This window comes from Lissotriton vulgaris, chromosome 11 (assembly GCF_964263255.1).
Source record: "Lissotriton vulgaris chromosome 11, aLisVul1.2, whole genome shotgun sequence".
NCBI lineage: Eukaryota > Metazoa > Chordata > Amphibia > Caudata > Salamandridae > Lissotriton > Lissotriton vulgaris.
Genome location: NC_141699.1, coordinates 409,690,658 through 409,708,829, shown reverse-complemented (window position 1 = coordinate 409,708,829; position 18,172 = coordinate 409,690,658). Strand labels below are relative to the sequence as shown.

General features: G+C 45.3%; 1 protein-coding gene across 2 annotated transcripts in view; it reads left to right on the top strand.

Moving 5' to 3' along the window:
- The window catches only part of C11H2orf42 (chromosome 11 C2orf42 homolog), a 280,308-nt gene that overhangs the window by 150,958 nt on the left and 111,178 nt on the right, over nt 1-18,172 (top strand). For both annotated transcript variants that reach the window (XM_086943470.1, XM_086943471.1), the window contains exons 4-5: nt 1,780-1,884; nt 4,141-4,248. In XM_086943470.1, coding sequence (XP_086799596.1) covers nt 1,780-1,884; nt 4,141-4,248 — 213 coding nt within the window. The remainder of the gene's footprint in view (nt 1-1,779; nt 1,885-4,140; nt 4,249-18,172) is intronic.

Below are 18,172 nucleotides of genomic sequence, written 5' to 3'. Positions count from 1 at the left end.
AGTTCGGTGGCCTGAATATCCCACAAGACTGCAGGGATGTACTAGCCAAAGCAAGGGCAGACAGTACGAACAAGACCTACTGTCTCAAATGGAAGAGGTTCTGCATTTGGTGTTCAGACCAGGGCCTACGGCCCCTCGCCATCACACCTGAACAGATATTACCATACCTCCTGCATTTGGCCCAGTCGGGACTGGCGCATGCGTCCATCAAGGTTCACCTGGCAGCAATCTCGAGGTTCACCAGAACTGTCACAGGACCTTCTCTGTGGTCTAGTCGGCTGGTCAAGCAATTCCTCAAAGGGCTATACAGATCCTTTCCGAGGCCTCGGAAAGTACCTCCCACATGGCAGCTTAACCTGGTACTCAACCAGCTCATGCGTCACCCGTTTGAGCCCATTCACCGGGCTTCTCTTCAACACATCTCATGGAAAACAGCGCTCTTACTCGCTCTAACTTCGGCCAGAAGGGTTAGCGAGCTGCAAGCCTTGTCCATTCAGGAACCATATATGCAATTCAGACATGACAGGGTGATACTGCGACCAAACCCTAAGTTCATTCCAAAAGTACCTTCGGACTTTCATCTTAACGAACCAATAGTCCTTAGGTCCTTCTTTGCCAACCCTTCCACAGCAGCGGAAAGGTCGCTGCATTCTTTGGACCTTATGAGGTGCCTAAAGTTCTACCTGGACAAGACTAAGGCTCTCAGGAAATCCTCACAGCTGTTCGTGGCATACAGCAGACCACGAATGGGCCTGCCCCTCACGAAGCAAAGCATCTCCAGATGGATCTCCTCGGCGATTTCATTCTGCCACGACAAGGCCGGCCGGCCTTTGAATGACCGTGTTCTGGCTCACTCAACCAGAGCGATGTCCACGTCAGCAGCACTGTTCGCTGGAGTGCCGATCCTGGACATCTGCAGAGCGGCGACTTGGAAGTCACCGCATACTTTCTCCAGACACTACTGCCTGGATATCGAACTCCAGAAGGATGCGGCAGTGGGCCAGGCGGTGCTTCGCCATCTCTTTCAGTAAGGTGAGCCTTCCTACATCCCGCCTTCCAGGTATGCACATTATTGCTCTGATGATATTCTATCTATGCTGTCTCTTTATTGTATGATATTATATGCATTATCTACCATGACGGCAGAGCAACTCTGTTTTACAAATGTGCTACTATGATTGCTAGCTATTCTGATTCAGGCATGTGAATCTATGAACGACACCCCTAATAACGGATAAGAAATGCGTTACTTACCTGTAACAGCAGTTATCCAGTATTGGTGTCTTTCATAGATTCACATGCAACCCTCCCGCCTCCCCTGGAAGGACTCACTTCCCTCTCGGACTATATTACGCCAACCTAGCTGGGTGCGTACGAAAATCTGAGGGACTGAGGCTCCTCCCAGGAAGGTTCTAGAGGGAGGTCGGAGCTGATTGGCTGACTGTGAGAGTTTGGACCTTTTTACATAAGGACAAGGAAAGGCTACTAAGGGGAGACCCTTGGACCCTTTCTCTCTATGTATGTCTATGGACATTACTTTTTTATTTACCGGAGGCTTCCGTCTCGACGACGGGGAATGATTCAGGCATGTGAATCTATGAAAGACACCAATACTGGATAACTGCTGTTACAGGTAAGTAACGCATTTCTTCTCTCCTAATGACTCATGTTCTTGCACAAAAGACTTTCTTCCTCCTTAATGGAGTGTCTTCCTTTTTACGTTATTGCAGCATCTTTCTTGGTTTTTATAGTTATTTGGCAGTTTACTCTTTGTTTCAGTGTGTATCCAGGCGATGGATGAATCACAAGTGCTTTTAACCTTTCAAGACTGGCTAGCAAGTGTGACAGAGCGCATCCATCAGACTCTTCATTTCCAGTTCGATGGTAAGTTCAGGGTCAGAAAAAATTCCATGTAACACTACATAACTTATGTGACCCTTATTGTGGTGGTGTAGTGTGGCCTAAGGCCTGCTTTGCATGCATATTATGTTAGCATGACTTATTAGAAGTTTAAACTCCATTTTACCTTTTGCACACGACACTGCATAGAGGTGTTTTTAGGGCTCGCCTGCCAATGTGCCAATGGCTGGCGAGAGATATAGAGGGGCACCAGAAAATCCTACCAAGAGGGCTTTGAAATGCAGATTATGGCCAATGCATGTGCACAGGGTGCACGCTCGCCATTTGCTCCCCCCCCCCCCCCAATCAGACTTGAAAGGAAGCAGTCGCACACCACCATTTGTCTGAGCCTCGGCATCAGACTTCAAAGGCTGCCGCTCCCCCCCCACACCCCCCTCTCCCCCACCACCTCAGCAATGCCGAGAGCTTGTTTCACCCGCCCCTTCTCGCCTGCCCTCCGCATCATCTTTTTATCTGCCTTTCCCCCCCGTCCATTCCCCTCTTTCCTTTCCCCGTCCCAGTTAGCACCCTCTCCCCCATTGCGAGCCTCTATCCTGCCTGTTTCCATTTAACCCCCTTATTGCTTCAGCTCGGAAGTGCTCTACAGATGTTTGCACTTTGCATTCCACACATTATTCGCCTCGTACAACTTCCTGGGTGCTTTTTTTAAATCTGGAACCGTCCCCATTCCACCATCACACTGTTGGCGATGTGCCTTTCTAAGATTTTGAGCTTGCATTCTCATCCAAAACCAGCTCCAGATTAGCTCGCCCGTTAGAGTTTTGCTGTGCAAAATTAACATCCCATGTTATAGAATAGGCTGGGATTAAAATGACCGCCACAAAATTTGCTTCATAGATTAGAGCGAGAGAATTTTTGACATTGACCACGAGTAACTTAAAAACATTACCAACAAACAATGTTTTTAATACTAGTTTATACAGGCATTACAAAGCAACACTTTGTTCTGTGTTGACCATGCCTGACCAATAAGGTGTTTCCGTACCGTTTATGCATGGATTCAAATGCCTAACTTCATTGCATAAATAAAAAACGTAAATCACTTGCAGCTCACTGTTGTAATATAAATCTCTCGCCACTACTTTGGAAAGGCTGTCTTACCGTTACCAGCTGACTCTCCTCATTTCTAACCCTCTTGATTCTCCCAGCTAGTTTAAAGTGCACTGGATATCAGTAGGTCTTTCGTGATGCTTCCAAAGGTACATACACACTTCTCACCGAAGAAATAAACTCAACCCTCCGTCACTCAGGGGACACCACCACATCACTCAGCACCACAACAGCACTGTCCTTGCTTGCTACCAACAAGCATTGCCATAACCAATAGGACTCATTAGGAAAGTGCAAGCTATTGGCTTTGTGAATAACAATGGTATTCATTTATATATTTTCAAAGCCAACACATATTTAAAAAATGTCATTTACAATACCAATAGCTCACACTTTCCTGATGCGAGACCTATTGCATTGCAAATGTTTGTTGTAAGTTAGGCTTTGCGAATGACTGCACATGAGAAAAGGGTTGTTTTCTACAACATCCCTAGACATGCATCGTGCCCCTAGTCTGCACAGTGAGTGCTGAAGTAGTCAAGGCTATCGTAACATAGTTGCTGCTGTTCGACATGATCGGCTAACGTTTTTAGACACAACAATTGGCAAGTGTGAACCAACTGATATTCTGGCGCCCTTATTGGGTCCATGACTAAGCCACTACTTTCTAAATAACAAACTCCTAAACCACGAATGCTGAACCACGAACAAAGCCAAACCACTCAATTTTTTACGACGTCCTGAACCACGAAAAATATATAGTTGGGTAATTTCCCGATTATACCACTCAGTTCTTAAAAAAACACGTTTTAAACACCAAGAAAAGCAAAGAATACATTGGGCATGCCTTACAGCTATGGCTCAACATTTTTTCTTATTTTCACCATTTCGAAAGAATGCTTGTTTCGGTACCAATTAACAAATTGACAAATAATGAATTCTGCATGCCACTGGGCTTTACAGAGATCAGCCAATAAGAGCAGGCTGAGATTGCATGTGAAAATGACTGTGTGGCACTCCAATACCCCGTGCTTCGTTTTTTTTCTTTCCTACTGACACGTTTGTGTTTACTTTAAGAATAATGTATTTCAATATTGTACAATCACTCTGGTCAAACACGAGGCTGCATCCATCCTCAGCTGTAACTCTGCTCCCCCTCCTTCCCTCTAGGTAAGCCAGATCCACTGGTGTTCCACATTCCCCAGTGTTTCTTTGATGCCCTACAGCAAAGGATCTCCATTGGAAGCACTAAGAAGCGGATCCCTGACTCTACCACAGGTACTGGAGCTCCCCACCCTTACAGTCACTGGCTGGTACTTTATTTCTGTGAGGTTCCAGTAAGTAGCTGGGGTGCGTGTAAGAGTGTTGCTCAGGGGCAATCTTACAGAAGAAATTGTGGACTTTCTAAGCTCTTGGAGTAACCACTTTCTATATCTCCAACTTTTCTTTGTATTATGGCAAACACTTATACAACACAAATAAGAAAATGCACACTAGCTGATGTGATTGCAAGGATTTAAACCTCACTACAACACATTTGTTTGTTCATGTTAGCAGTGCTTGAAGTTGCAAAACTGAACACATCGCACCTTTACGTAATTTATTTAAAGTTCTCCAGCTTCCGTAGTTCAAAGCACCTTCTGGTGGCACTTTCTCCAGCATTTCAGAAATGCTTACTAAAGCAGTTCTTTTTCCACTTGAAAAGTAAATCATTTTGTACTCATTTTTTAGATGTTTTTTCCTCTAGATCTGCATTCCTGAAAAAATATAAATTATCTTGCTTCCCTTGTAATTTGCTTTCTTCGTGCTTACTCCTTTACCTTTTGTATCAGTTTTTAGGTATTGTAAAATAATTTCGAAAAGGTTTTTTTAGATCCTTTTTGTGCTTTTCTTGGCCAGAGCAGCCTGAAATCGTTTTTCTGAATTAGAAAGGCACTTTGCAAGAGAATCTATGACTGATTCTAATCCATTGGAAAAAAGCATACATAGGTACTTTAGAGCACATGGTCTGATTTAAAGTTCAGTAGATGGGGTAGACATATTTAGTAACTGATGCATCCATGCGATTCATCTCTCAGGCGCAATTGGAATTTGGCTTATTCCATCAATCCCCAGTTAGGATGGCCGCAATGTCCAAACTGTGCTGGAGATTGAGAGCCGCACTGCCAGAATCGCTGGCGGCCTTATGTTGGACAGAAATAGTCTGCAAAAATCAAGGAACAACTGGTCAACAGTGCTTCAACAGGCACTAACCTTGCTTAAACTGAATGAAGCAAGGGACCTTAACTTCAGTTTTCCTGCCTTAAAGTTGCCAACAATGCATCAAACACTAGCCTGGTCACTTGACAAAGCTGAGTTGGCAAGGAAAAGCAACAGATGGATGGTAGTGCAATCATATGAGAGTTTGGGCCCTCAACCCTACCTTATAATTCACATACGTCCATCAATACAGCATTACCTTCTCCTTATGTGCCTGGGAGTATTTGCAACAAAAGACCAGGTCCTATTGTGGAAACTAACAAGGCCAAGCACCCTTTGCAGGCTTTGCGGCATTTCTGAAGAAACTGTATTATACCTGTTGTGCATCTTTCCTGAGGTTGGTCCACTGAGACCGCAAATATTGTTACCAGCACTCCTGTCTCTTCAGATGAGATCTTATCGACCAGCTGTGATGACACTTTTGAACAGCCAGTTGCTGCACCTTGCTTGTTGGCCAACCAACTTTCTCCAGGTAGTAAATAAACAGCTACAGACAAAGCGGGAGGAGAGTGCAAATCAGACAGTACAAAAAAGGCACCTGGAAAAGATTTCTATATTAAAAGTATCCTCGTCTAAGCTTCAATTGCACGTCCATAATCAATCATGAATTTGCATTCCTTTGAGTTGGTCAATAACACACAAGTTCAAAACTGACCAGGGAGCTACACCAGGAGTTGAGTTGACTGGGTGACCAAACCCAGGCACACGGACCCACACCACTCCCAAAAGGCCGCAGATGAGGGCACTGTGGCAAATTGAACTGAGCGAATCCCCCAACGCGAGGCTCCTTTGGGAAAGTCCCACCCTCATTGAACTACAACGTATGCCCATAAAGCATAGCAACATGAATTCATTATGAATTGGCTTGGACTAAGCATTTAGAATGCATTCATCAGGTTCACGCACCTTAGTAGACCATTAACACCAGTACGGCCACTTAAAAAAATGCATTTTTAAAAATAGAAATTTTAAACAAATGTTATCCATATTAGTGCACTGATTTTTATCTTTCTATATGATTTTTTAACATTAGTCGTTATGCATATGATCTATGTTTTTTTAATTAACCAAACAAAGATCTATTCTATTCTACTAGCCATTGCAATAGTTCTCAAAGCTTTTCTGCCATGGAAAACTGTCTTTCTATTCAGGGACAATATGACTGCAATGTATTACATTTAGAAACTGGAAACCCATGCCATACAATTATCCCAATTGGCAAAAAGATATAGAAAAGGGCCAACAGTCAAAGCACCCACCTCCTAGCACAAGATATACCAGGGTAGGACAGCACAATTGTGGATCTCCTCAGCAGAATACACCAACGGGTTCATGAATGGGAAATGCACAGTACGTTATTCTAAACATACCTTTAACGGCGGGGAACCCCCACAATAGACCTGTTTGCAACAAAAGAAAAAACAAAATGCCAAAGCTTCTCATCCAGACATCCACATCCACAATCCAAGGGCAATATTCTCTTTGGATGAATTGGTCAGGGATATTTGAGCACGCTTTTCCTGCTCTCCTACTCCTACTTTCTGTAGTCAGGAAACTCCGATGGACTCAATGCCTTTAATTCTGATTGCACCCGCATAGGCTTTTCACCATGGTACACTACGCTATTAAAGCTCTTCCTGCAACCTCATGAGAAGCTACCCAAATATCCACATCTTCTCACACACAGCAAAGGTAGCGTGAGACATCCCAATCCCCTGCAGTTCAATCTGACAATCTGGCTCATTAGTTCATAGAATTTGGGCACCTCAATCTACCTGAAAAATGTATGGCTATTCTTAAAAGAAAGCCTACAAGAGCTTGTTATGCAGCAAAGTGCAAGCGTTTTGTGCATTACTGTACAGCACTGGACATTAACCCTTCTTCCCTAACAGAGCAACAATTAGTATGTTACCGGTTACACTTACAAGAGTCACGGTTGGCATACAACTCAATAAAACTACATTTAGAAGCTATTGCAGCATATTTACAAAGGGGCAAACGCCAAACACTTTTCCGCATTGCTGTAGTAGTTCAAGCCTTCATGGAACGATTAAAACTGGTTCATTCCACCACATACTCCTCAAATATCATTGTGAAATCTAAACATTATCCTAACACTGCTTATGGGGCCACCATTGGAGCTGCTATATGATTACCAAATGCAATTCTTAACATGGAAAGTAGCTTTCCTCGTAGCAATAACATCCTTACGAAGGGTCAGGGAAATACATGCAAGTTAAGAGCCTTACTTCCATGTGTTCTCAGACGTGTGTTTACGCACTAACCCAAAGTTTTTACCCAACTTCATTTCGCCTTTCCATTTAAATCAAACCTTGAAATCACCAGTTTTCTTTCCAAAACTGTTAGCTGTCGAAAAACGTACATATATTAAATGTTAAAAGGCCACTTGGGTAGCACTTGGCACTTACTAAACCATTCAGAATAAGAAAACAGTGTTGTCTCTCTTCAAATCAAACAAAAAGAAACGCTATATCCAAAGCATGTATAACAAGATGGATGGTTATGCCTACAAATGTTATGCAAAAGCAAAAAGAACACTAATAACTGTGCCAAAGGCCTATTCAATAAGGAAAAAAGGAGCATCCATGGCCTTTTTAGGAAATATCCCTCCCAATGACATTTGTAAAGCAGCAACATGGATAACCCCACACACTTTCACAAAGCATTACTGTGTGGCTGTACAATCAAGACAACAAGCTCTAGTTGGACAAACAGTCATTCAAACATTATTTCAGGCAGCAGACAAACCCCTTTAGTGTGCCCTCATAAGTCCCTTGTAAATGATACTCCTGGTACCTAGGGCCTTGAGGTACTAAAGAGGGTCCTTAAGGGCTGCAGCATATATTTTGCCACTCTAAGGGACCTCTCACCAAGCACTCACAGACTGCAGCTACTTGTCTTGGCGCAGGCAAAAGTGAAAACACAACATGGCACACATCCCTGTGTGCCATGCCTGCAGACACTGCATACAGTATAGATAACTCACCCCTACAGCAGGCATTACAGCCCTAAGGCAGAGTGCACTATACTACATGTGTGGGCAGAACCGCATGAGCTGGTATTCCCTGTGCTGATCAGTTCAATTGCTGCGATAAGTGACCAGGGAATACCTTTTAAGAAAATGTGCTGGACACTGGTGAAAAAGTGTTTCCCAGCTAAATGATGGCTTCACTGACAACAGAAGTCTGGTTTCAAACATCTCTTAATAAGCCCACACTAATTCCAGTGTTAGATTTTTTTAATGCGTGCACCCAAACGGCCCCTTAGAGGTGCCCCCTGAAAACCTACCAACTACTAGTTTGCTAGCTGACTGGTCTTAGCCAGACTGCAACTAGAGACTGGTGTCTGACCCCAAGGCTGAGGGCCTTTGCTTTCAGGAGGTTAGAAACAAAGCCTGCTCGGGCAGAGGATGTTTACACCCACTCCCAAGAATGACCTGCAAATTAGCACTCCAAGGCAGGGAGCTTCAAAGAGTTCACCGCCTTTGGTATGCGAATCTGGCTTCTCTCACAGGAGACTGCTGACCCTCACCCATTTGGTGCCAGGGGAGGGCAGGAAAACTAGTAGTCAGATAGGCGTGTTCACCTTCAGGCTGGTACCACCCCTAAGGTGGGCAACCTGATATGAATTTGACTTTAGAGTCTGCCATCTTTGTGACGGCAAACTTTGGAACTCTGGGACGAGATTAGGCTGACTTACCACAGGAATTGGTCCTATAGGTGACATAGTGACCCCCAGTGGTAAGTAGCCTATTTGGCCCTGCTGTCGACAGTAGCCTATGGGTTACTACACTATTCTCCCCTAAATTCTATATGTAGGATAGCCCCATGCACCAGAAAATCGGATCTTGCCAACCTGAAAGAAGACTGATGTGAAGTCGCCGGCTGACTTCGACAATTACACCAAAATACGACTTGTCCCACGGCTACATTGTCTCCAATGCCTAAGGGAACAGCCTACACTAATGTCAATAACGTTTTTTGTAAACCTGATGACGCCATGCATGTAAATCACGTGATCTGAGTTTCAGCAGATCATGTGACGCGGACTCTCGACACTACGCACAGAGCCAGTTTTCCCGGTAAAACACTTGCTTTAAATACTCCGGACACAGACCCCTTGACATCTTTGGGGTCCATGGTAGGGAGTGTGCAGGTGACAGACGGGTGGTCGACTTTGATGAAGTGAGTGGTTTGCTTGTACAGAACAACGGACTAAGGTAACAATGGAAAAGTTATGCTTATGATGTTTCAATTAAACGCTACAACCCTTTTGTAAACCCTCACAGTGTGAGTAGAAGTCCCACCCCCACAAGGACCCATGTAGTGATATTACTCATTACTGAACGCAAGCCTTGTGTTTGAGGCATGTGAGCTGCTGAATTCATATCTGTGCATAGATCGCCGCCTAGTGTTGGGTCCGAATGATTGCACTTTGTTGTCCTGGAAGAGTCTTCGAAATATCACGAGATAGGTGACTCCTCCCCTGGACTACAGTGTGCATGGAAATCTTTTCCATCCTCAGATTGTTTTTTTCCGCCATTGGGTTAGAATGCTAACTCCTATACTCCAACTTCGGAATCGAAAACAAAACTTTTCTAAAGGCCTTCGACTTCGACGGTATTGTTCTCGTTCGGACTTCGACGGTATTGTTCTCGTTCGGTACCACTCTACTCGATCCAGGCTTCCATCTCGAATCTGTCGTCGACGCGGGTCATTGGGCCTTTTCGACGCCACGTGAGCCGACAGTCTATGTAAAGAAGCCCATTTAAAAGGTGCCCACAATGCCACTCCAAGTTCCCACATACTGATAAACACTCGGTATGCAACAAGTGCCTTTCCCCAGACCATAGGTAAGAATCCTGCCCAGCCTGCACCCAGTTTCGATCGAAGAAAACTATACGAAACAGACTGGCCGCTAGGCAAGAAATGCAGCGACAGGCACCGGAACCGGACAACATCTTCGATGATGACCAAGATCTACCGGAAGCTCCAGACTCTGACCTAGAAATAGTCACTGTCGAGGACTACTCGGACTCCGATGAAGAGTTCCTACCGGGGCAAATCGTGAGTACCCTGCCCCCGACACGAATTAGCCCGTTACCAAAGGCGCCAGTCGAGTCATCGCCAAAAGGCCTTAGCCAAGATCATAAAGTTTCGCCAGCCCCGCCATCCGGCTCGGCTCCGAAATCGAAACCTTCAGAGACCCCAGGGCCCAGTACCATCGTCCCGAAGAAGGTTCCAGAGCCAAAGATGTCGTCGACCCGAAGAGCGTCGATCCAAAAAAGGCCGTACAGCCAAAGAGTGTCGAGCCAAAGAAGACTGTCGACCCCAAAAAGGCCGTTCAGACAAAAACTGTCGACCCCAAAAAAGTAGTCGAAACGAACAAAGGCACACAGCCGAAGGGCACCGAACCAAAGGTCGCCGACCCGAAGAAGCCTACTGTTCCGAAATCCGTCGACCCGGCAAAGGGTGTCCTACCGAAGCCCGTAGCAAGGCCGGAAAAACCTGTTGACCCAAAGATAACTGCTCCAAAGACACCAGTCGATCCAAAAGAGAACATCGACTCGGACAAGGACACTCATCCAAAGAAGCCTACGGAGCACAAAAACGTGTCGAACCGAAAGCTCCTGTCGACCCGAAAAAAGGGGCAGAGCCTAACAAAACCAACAAAACACCAAAAGTCGTCGAAAAACCAGGTGTTGACCCGAAGAAGTCTAACACTCAACCCAGGACTGTAGAGGAAGAACTCTTCCAACCAGATCCATCAGACGACCAGGCAAAAATATATATTAATCCAGAGACTGGTAAAGTTACCATCCTGCACAGGAAAAAGAGGCCTTTGGACTTTGAACCCCATTCCCCTATTCTTTTTTTTAATTTTTTGTTTTTTTTAGTTCAGATCAAATCAAATCAAATTTAGCTTTATTCGATTTATCTGAAAAATCATAAAAGCATACAGTACAGTTTATACCATAAATTTAAAAAAGATTTCCACATCGAGAAAATTTGTAAGGAATCTGTAAAACATTTTTCCATATATAAAAAGTCGGAGATAAACATATAACCGAAAGGTTCAAATCATATTTTTATTGAAAAATAACAGAAATGGTAACAGAAGTGATAGCGGCAGGAAGGCATCAGAAGAGTTACAGTCATGTTACAAAGATACCGCAATCAGACATGGATTATACATAAAACAATGCGTATACATTAAAGGAAAATAAAGTACCAACATTGCATACCCCATTCCCCTATTCTATTGAAGAAAAAGACTTTGGGACTCCTTCCTCTAGACCCTTCATCCCTTTTCAACCTATCATGCCTACTACACCTTTTGCTCCTTACTCTCCTTCTCACCACGGGGACAATGAGGGGAACACAGGGGATGAGCCACAGCCTCTATATGATTTCCCACAGGATCCTGAACCACAAGAGTAACCTTAGGATGAGCCAACAGATTATTATTATTATTTAAGGATACAGCCAGGGCACGTGTAATCCATCCCAGAAAAGAAAAAAAGTATAGAGCAGCTCCTACAGACCCTACTTACATCAAAGGGCAGTTGCCTCTAGACTCACTGGTAGTGGCTAACGCACGTAAAAGAGCCAACTCCCAGACAACAGGTGCTTCCTCCCCTGGCAAAGAGTCAAAAATACTGGAGTCCTCAGGCAAAAGGGTAGCAGCACAAGCCTCCAACTCATGGAGGATTGCTAATACACAAGCCCTACTGGCTCGTTACGACAGGGCGCACTATGATCAGCTCGAAAGCCTAATGCAACACCTACCTGAGCCTTTTAAAGCACAAGCTGATGATCTCCTACAGGAGGGAATATTCATATCAAACGCCTCCATTAAATGTGCGCTTGACTCAGCAGACACCGCAGCTAGGTCAATTAACACTAGCGTCTTACTACGCAGACATGCATGGCTGCGTATTTCCGGTTTTAAAAATTAGGTGCAGTCCACCATTCTTAACCAACCTGTCAATCAGGACTTTCTATTTGGCCCTGCTGTCGACACCATTTTGGATAAAATGAAAAAAGACACAGAAATCGCAAAATCAATGGGTGCATTGCAATTTCTGCAACATAGGGGCTCCTTTCGACGCTCCTCATACAGAGCAACTACACTAGGAAATTCCTTGCAAACATCTGCCTCATACAAAAGTAACACACAAGGTTCCTTCGACAAGAACACAACCAGAGGAGGTTACAGAGGTAACAATAATAAGGGAAGAGGACGTGGAGGCAATAACACCAGAGCCTCCACTGCCACAAAACAGTGACTTCATTACGCTACCTCCAGACCACTTAACACCGGTCGGAGGCAGACTCCAACAGTTCTTACCTGTCTGGCATGCAATTACCACGGACAGGTGGGTGAGAGAAATTATCCAGTCTGGTTATTGCCTAGAGCTGACTTCTGCACAACCAAACATTACCACTCAGACATTGTCCTATGTCCACGGAACACATCACCCTGTTACAACAAGAGGTGAAATGCATGCTGGAAAAGAGCAAGTCCCTTTCCACCAACAAGGGACAGGAGTATACTCCCTATACTTCCTTATTCCAAAGCAAGATGGTTCCCTCAGACCAATATTGGACTCCTAAACCAATATATACTATCGGAGCACTTCCATATGATCACACTACAACAAGTGTTCCTGTTGCTACAACAAGGAGATTTCCTAGCAACACTGGACCTCAAAGATGCGTATTTTCACATACCCATCCATCCAGCATACAGAAAATACCTCCGGTTCACAAAATAAGGTCAACACTACCAATTCAAGGTTTTGGCCTTCGGGGTTACCACTGCTCCAAGAGTGTTTACAAAATGCTTAGCGACAGTGGCAGCACATCTCGGGAGGCAACACGTCCATGTGTGCCCTTACCTGGACGATTGGCTAATACAAGCAAAACCGTACCAACAGTGTGCAGCACACACGCCTCAAACAATTCAGTTGCTACACAGCCTAGGCTTTTCAATCAACTACACAAAATTGCATCTGCAACCATCCCACGTACAGCAATACCTGAGAGCCACTTTTAACACCTCAGTGGCAAAGGCATATCCAAACTCAGCAAGGATAGCCAGTATGCAAATACTCATTCGTAAAATCCTGCCACAACACTCTCTGCCAGCTCGAGTCTTATGCAGCTCATAGGCATGATGGCCTCCTGCATATTCATTGTCCCCATGCCAGACATCAAATGCGCCCATTACAGGAATGCCTAGCACGGCAATGGAACCAGGCTCCAGGACAACTAAAACACCTAGTGTTGGTAGACAGTCGCTCTCACAACTCTCTGCAGTGGTGGAACCCACAAAACCTTTCCAAGGGGCGACTGTTCCAAGAGCTGGTTCCACAACTAGTACTAACAGCGGACGCATCACTGACCGGCTGGGGAGCCCATCTCCTTCAATACACAGTACAAGGGCTCTGGACAACCAAACAGAAAAAGCTGCATATCAACCAACTAGAAATGCTAGTGATATTTCTAGCCCTAAAAGCATTTCAAAAATACTTGTACAACAAGACGGTGTTGATCCGGACGGACATGACGCAATGTACTATATCCAAAAACAGGGAGGAACGCACTCTCTAGAGCTGTCCCATCTGGCGCAAAGCATATGGAAGTGGGCGATTCCCAAAAACATTTTTCTCCTAGCAGAACACCTCCCAGGGAAGGACAATCGGATTGCCGACCTGCTCAGCAGGCACAGCCAACAACTACACGAATGGGAGATTCACCCCGAAGTTCTCCAGCCATTCTTCAAAGAGTGGGGTCACCCAGAAATAGACCTGTTTGCCACAAAAGAGAACTCCAAATGCCAGTACTTTGCCGCCAGATTCCCACATCCGTTGTCACAGGGCAATGCGATATGGAGGAACTGGTCAGGCAAGTTTGCGTATGCTTTTCCCCCAGCACCGCTAATCCCGCTGGTGGCACGCAAACTGCGGCAACACTCACTCGCGCTGATCCTAGTTGCTCCCACATGGGCGAGACAACCGTGGTATCCCTCGTTCCTAGGACTTTCAGTAGTTCCTCATCAAAGACTGTGCCTTGCACCCCATCTTCTAACTCGGAACCATGGAGAAATCAGACACCCAGATCCCAATCAAATGAACCTAGCGATCTGGCTCCTGAGGTCTTTGAGTTTAGATACCTTACCTTGTCCCCATATTGCATGAACATCATTAGGGAGGCAAGACGACCAACCACACGAGCGTGCTATGCAGCTAAATGGAAGAGATTTTGTTATTTACTGCAACAATAACCAAATCAACCCTTTAGACGCTTCCATACAAAACATTATATGTTACCTGCTGCATCTACAAAGATGTAACTAAGCGTACTCTTCTATACGACTACACCTCGCTGCTATAGAAGCATACCTTTAAAACAGGCAACACATTTCACTGTTTAGGGTACCAGCAATCAAAGCCTTCATGGAGGGTTTTAAAAGGGTGATCCCTCCAAGACACCCCCCTTCCCCAGTCTGGAATCTAAATATAGTACTGACCAGACTTATGGGTCCTCCTTTCGAACCTCTACACTCACGCGAACTACAATTCTTAACGTGGAAGGTTGCATTCTTGGTTGCCATTACCTCACTCAGAAGAGTGAGAGAATTACAAGCACTAACAATTCAAGAACCTTTCTTGCAGGTACATGCCAACAGGGTGGTTCTTAAAACCAACCCTAAGTTCATGCCTACGGTTGTATCTAATTTCCATATCAATCAATCAATAGAACTGCCGGTTTTCTTTCAAAACCCACAGTCCGTAGCTGAAAGAGCCCTACACACATTAGATGTAAAAAGAGCTCTATTTAGCTTCTTCCAAAACCCCACTTCAAGCGCTGAGAGAGCACTCCACACTCTAGACACAAGAAGGGCAGTGATGCACTACATTGAAAGGACAAAAGGACACAGGAAGACAAAACAGTTCTTCGTATCCTTCGCAAACAGTTACATGGGTAAACCAGTGACAAAAAACACCATAGCTCGATGGTTCGCACAGACTATACAATTCTGCCACAAGCAAGCGGGCCAGAAGCTAACAGGAGGGGCACAGGCCCACTCGACCAGGAAGAAAGGAGCAACAATTGCCTTTCTGGCCAACACACCAATTCAGGACATATGCCTGGCGGCAACATGGGCTTCAGTGCACATGTTCACTAAGCACTATTGCGTGGATGTTCAAATGAACAAGAAAGCACAAGTAGGGCAAAAGGTGCTTCAACATATTTTCAACAACCAACGCTCATCTTCCACCCAACTGCCACAAAAGTAACAAAAACCGCTACAAAATCTATGCACAGCATAGTGAATCAAAGATTCACGCTGCAAAACGAATAGCTTCTTACCTGTCGGTGTAGTTTTGCAGCTTGAAGATCTTTCTGGATTCACTAGCGAACCCACCCACCTCCGCCAGAAAGATGAGGCTGGAAAAGAAGTTGGAAATGCATAGAAAAGGAAGGTTGAAGCTTTCAAGATAAGTGGAAAGAATTACGTTGAAAAAGAGGATTAACATACATAGCCATGGATTGACTACAAGCACAAAAGAGAAAGAGACAGAAAAAAGAATCCGAAAATGGCGCCCAAGGGTGGTAGCTTCTGCCGGAATCATGCCGACGTCACCGAAGGTACACCAGAAGGTGGGACGTCGACGCCCACCTGGGCTACGAAAAAAAAAGAGAAAAGACTACGATTCCGGAACCAACCACCAGATTGCGGAATATGCACAGCATAGTGAATCCAGAAAGATCTTCAAGCTGCAAAACTACACAGACAGGTAAGAAACTATTCGTTGCCTGTCCAACCTTCTGAATTTTAAGTCCCCTTTTGTCAATAGGTTACTTAAAGGTCTCAAACGCATGTTTCCTCCCAGGTCATTCATCATGTCCCAGTGGAAGTTCTGACTTTTCTAGGGTGCATGCCTTTTGAGCTGCTGCATAACTGCCCAGCTTTCCTAGTCTACATTACATTAGCAACTTGGGTCAGTAAACTGCAGGCAGTCCTTATTCCACCTTTTACCCAGACAAGGGGGGGTCCTTCAAACAGGTGTCTCTTCCTTCTGAAGGTAGTGACTTACTTTTATGTAAGACAAAATATCACCTTGCCTACCTTCTTTGCTTCGCCTCACCCTTCTAAAGAAGAGGAGAGACTGCACTGCCTGGACCCAAAAAGAGATGTTCGAGGCATGAGCTGCAGATTGTACACTTGGCATTAGGTCGCCACCTGGTGTTGGGCTCCGATGATTGCATGTTGTTGTCGTCTTGGAAGAAGTCTTTGTAGTCACGAGATGGGTGACTCCTCCTTTGGACGATAGTGCGTATCGGCTCCATACTTAGATTGTTTATTTTTTTTCCACCACTGGGTTCGGAAGAAAGTTTTTCGCTCCAGCTAGAAATAGACTTTTCAAGCACTTCTGAAGCTCAAAAACATTCCCAAAACTTTCCAAACTTTTTTCGATACTGACTAATATAGTTTCGTCTGTCAGCTCGATTCCGGTAGTCGACGCAGGCCGTTGGGCCTATCCACACCTACACCTCATGGACAGGACGCCATTCAAGAGATGCCCCGGGTGTGGAGCAAAGTTTCCACACAGTGACCACCACGAGCTCTGCAACCTGTGATTTTCGCCAGAACACGACTAATCCAGCTGTACAGCCTGCGCATTCTTTCGATCCAAGAAAACCATCAGAGATCAGAGGGCCCGTCGACACGACATGCAGAGATCAGCTCCGGAACCGGTGGATATCTTCGACGTGGAAGTTCCGCTCGTTCCCGAAGAAGATTCCGATGATCTCCAAATCGTATCTGAGGCAGACGACTCAGATGACTCCATACCATGTGGTCAGCGTGTGAGTACTACTGCCCCTGCACCGCACACAGCACCCATATCGAAGGCAAAGGTCAACACTCCGTCTCTGGGGCCCAGTCGCGACCGAAAAACCACTTCGACAGCCCCGCCATCGGAGCCCGGCTCCGAAGAAAGTAATTAAGCCTTCCGGTAGCTCGGTACAGAGCAAGCCGCACGTGCCAATCCCACCAGCTCCCTCGGCACCGAATCAGAAAGTCTCAGCTCAGAAACCGTTGACTTCTTCTAAAGACAAGGGTACGAAGCCAGCGTCCAAAGCCGACGAGACCAGCTTTCACTCCGAAGAAATAGTCTTCGGTGCCGAAACCGACAAGGCCTGATTCTGACGTGTCCAAGACCTCGGAACAGCTTAGGACACCGAAAACACCTTCGGTGCCGAAAACTGCCCCAAAGAACACTGTAACAACTCGTAAGGCTAAAGACAAGCAGCAACCTCGTCAGGTACCAAACAAATGGGCGCCGGCAAAGGTTCCACAAGGAGAATAACTTATCCAGCCAGGTCCTCTGCAAAAGATCTACATTGTCCCAAAGACAGGTCAGGTGTCCACTACACCACACAAGAAAAGGAAATCAAATGAAACATCCACACCTGTGGTTCCTGCCAAGAAGGACTCTGCCACACCCCTTATGCACCCTTCTTCACCTATACTTCCTTCTCCTGCTCCTCTTAACAATTAACCACAGATGTCTCCTTCACATTCTCCTCTTTTATCACCACACTCACCTCAAAATGATGAGTATAGTTTAGGAAGAGGGATAGACACGGAAGAGCCTTTCTCATACCCTACAGATGTCAGACTGGGAGTACCCAAACCCACAGGATATACCAGATATTCCTGACCCATAGTCATACCCATCAAAACCTTCTCCCCCAGAAGATAACATTGGCTTTGGGCACCAACTGAACAGAGCTGCCATTTACCATGGGGTCACTGCATTCTGATGAGGCAGAGGAAGATTTTATATTAGATACATTTGAACAATCACAGAGATCTGTTCAAATTCTTTCTACGATTAAAGGGGTCA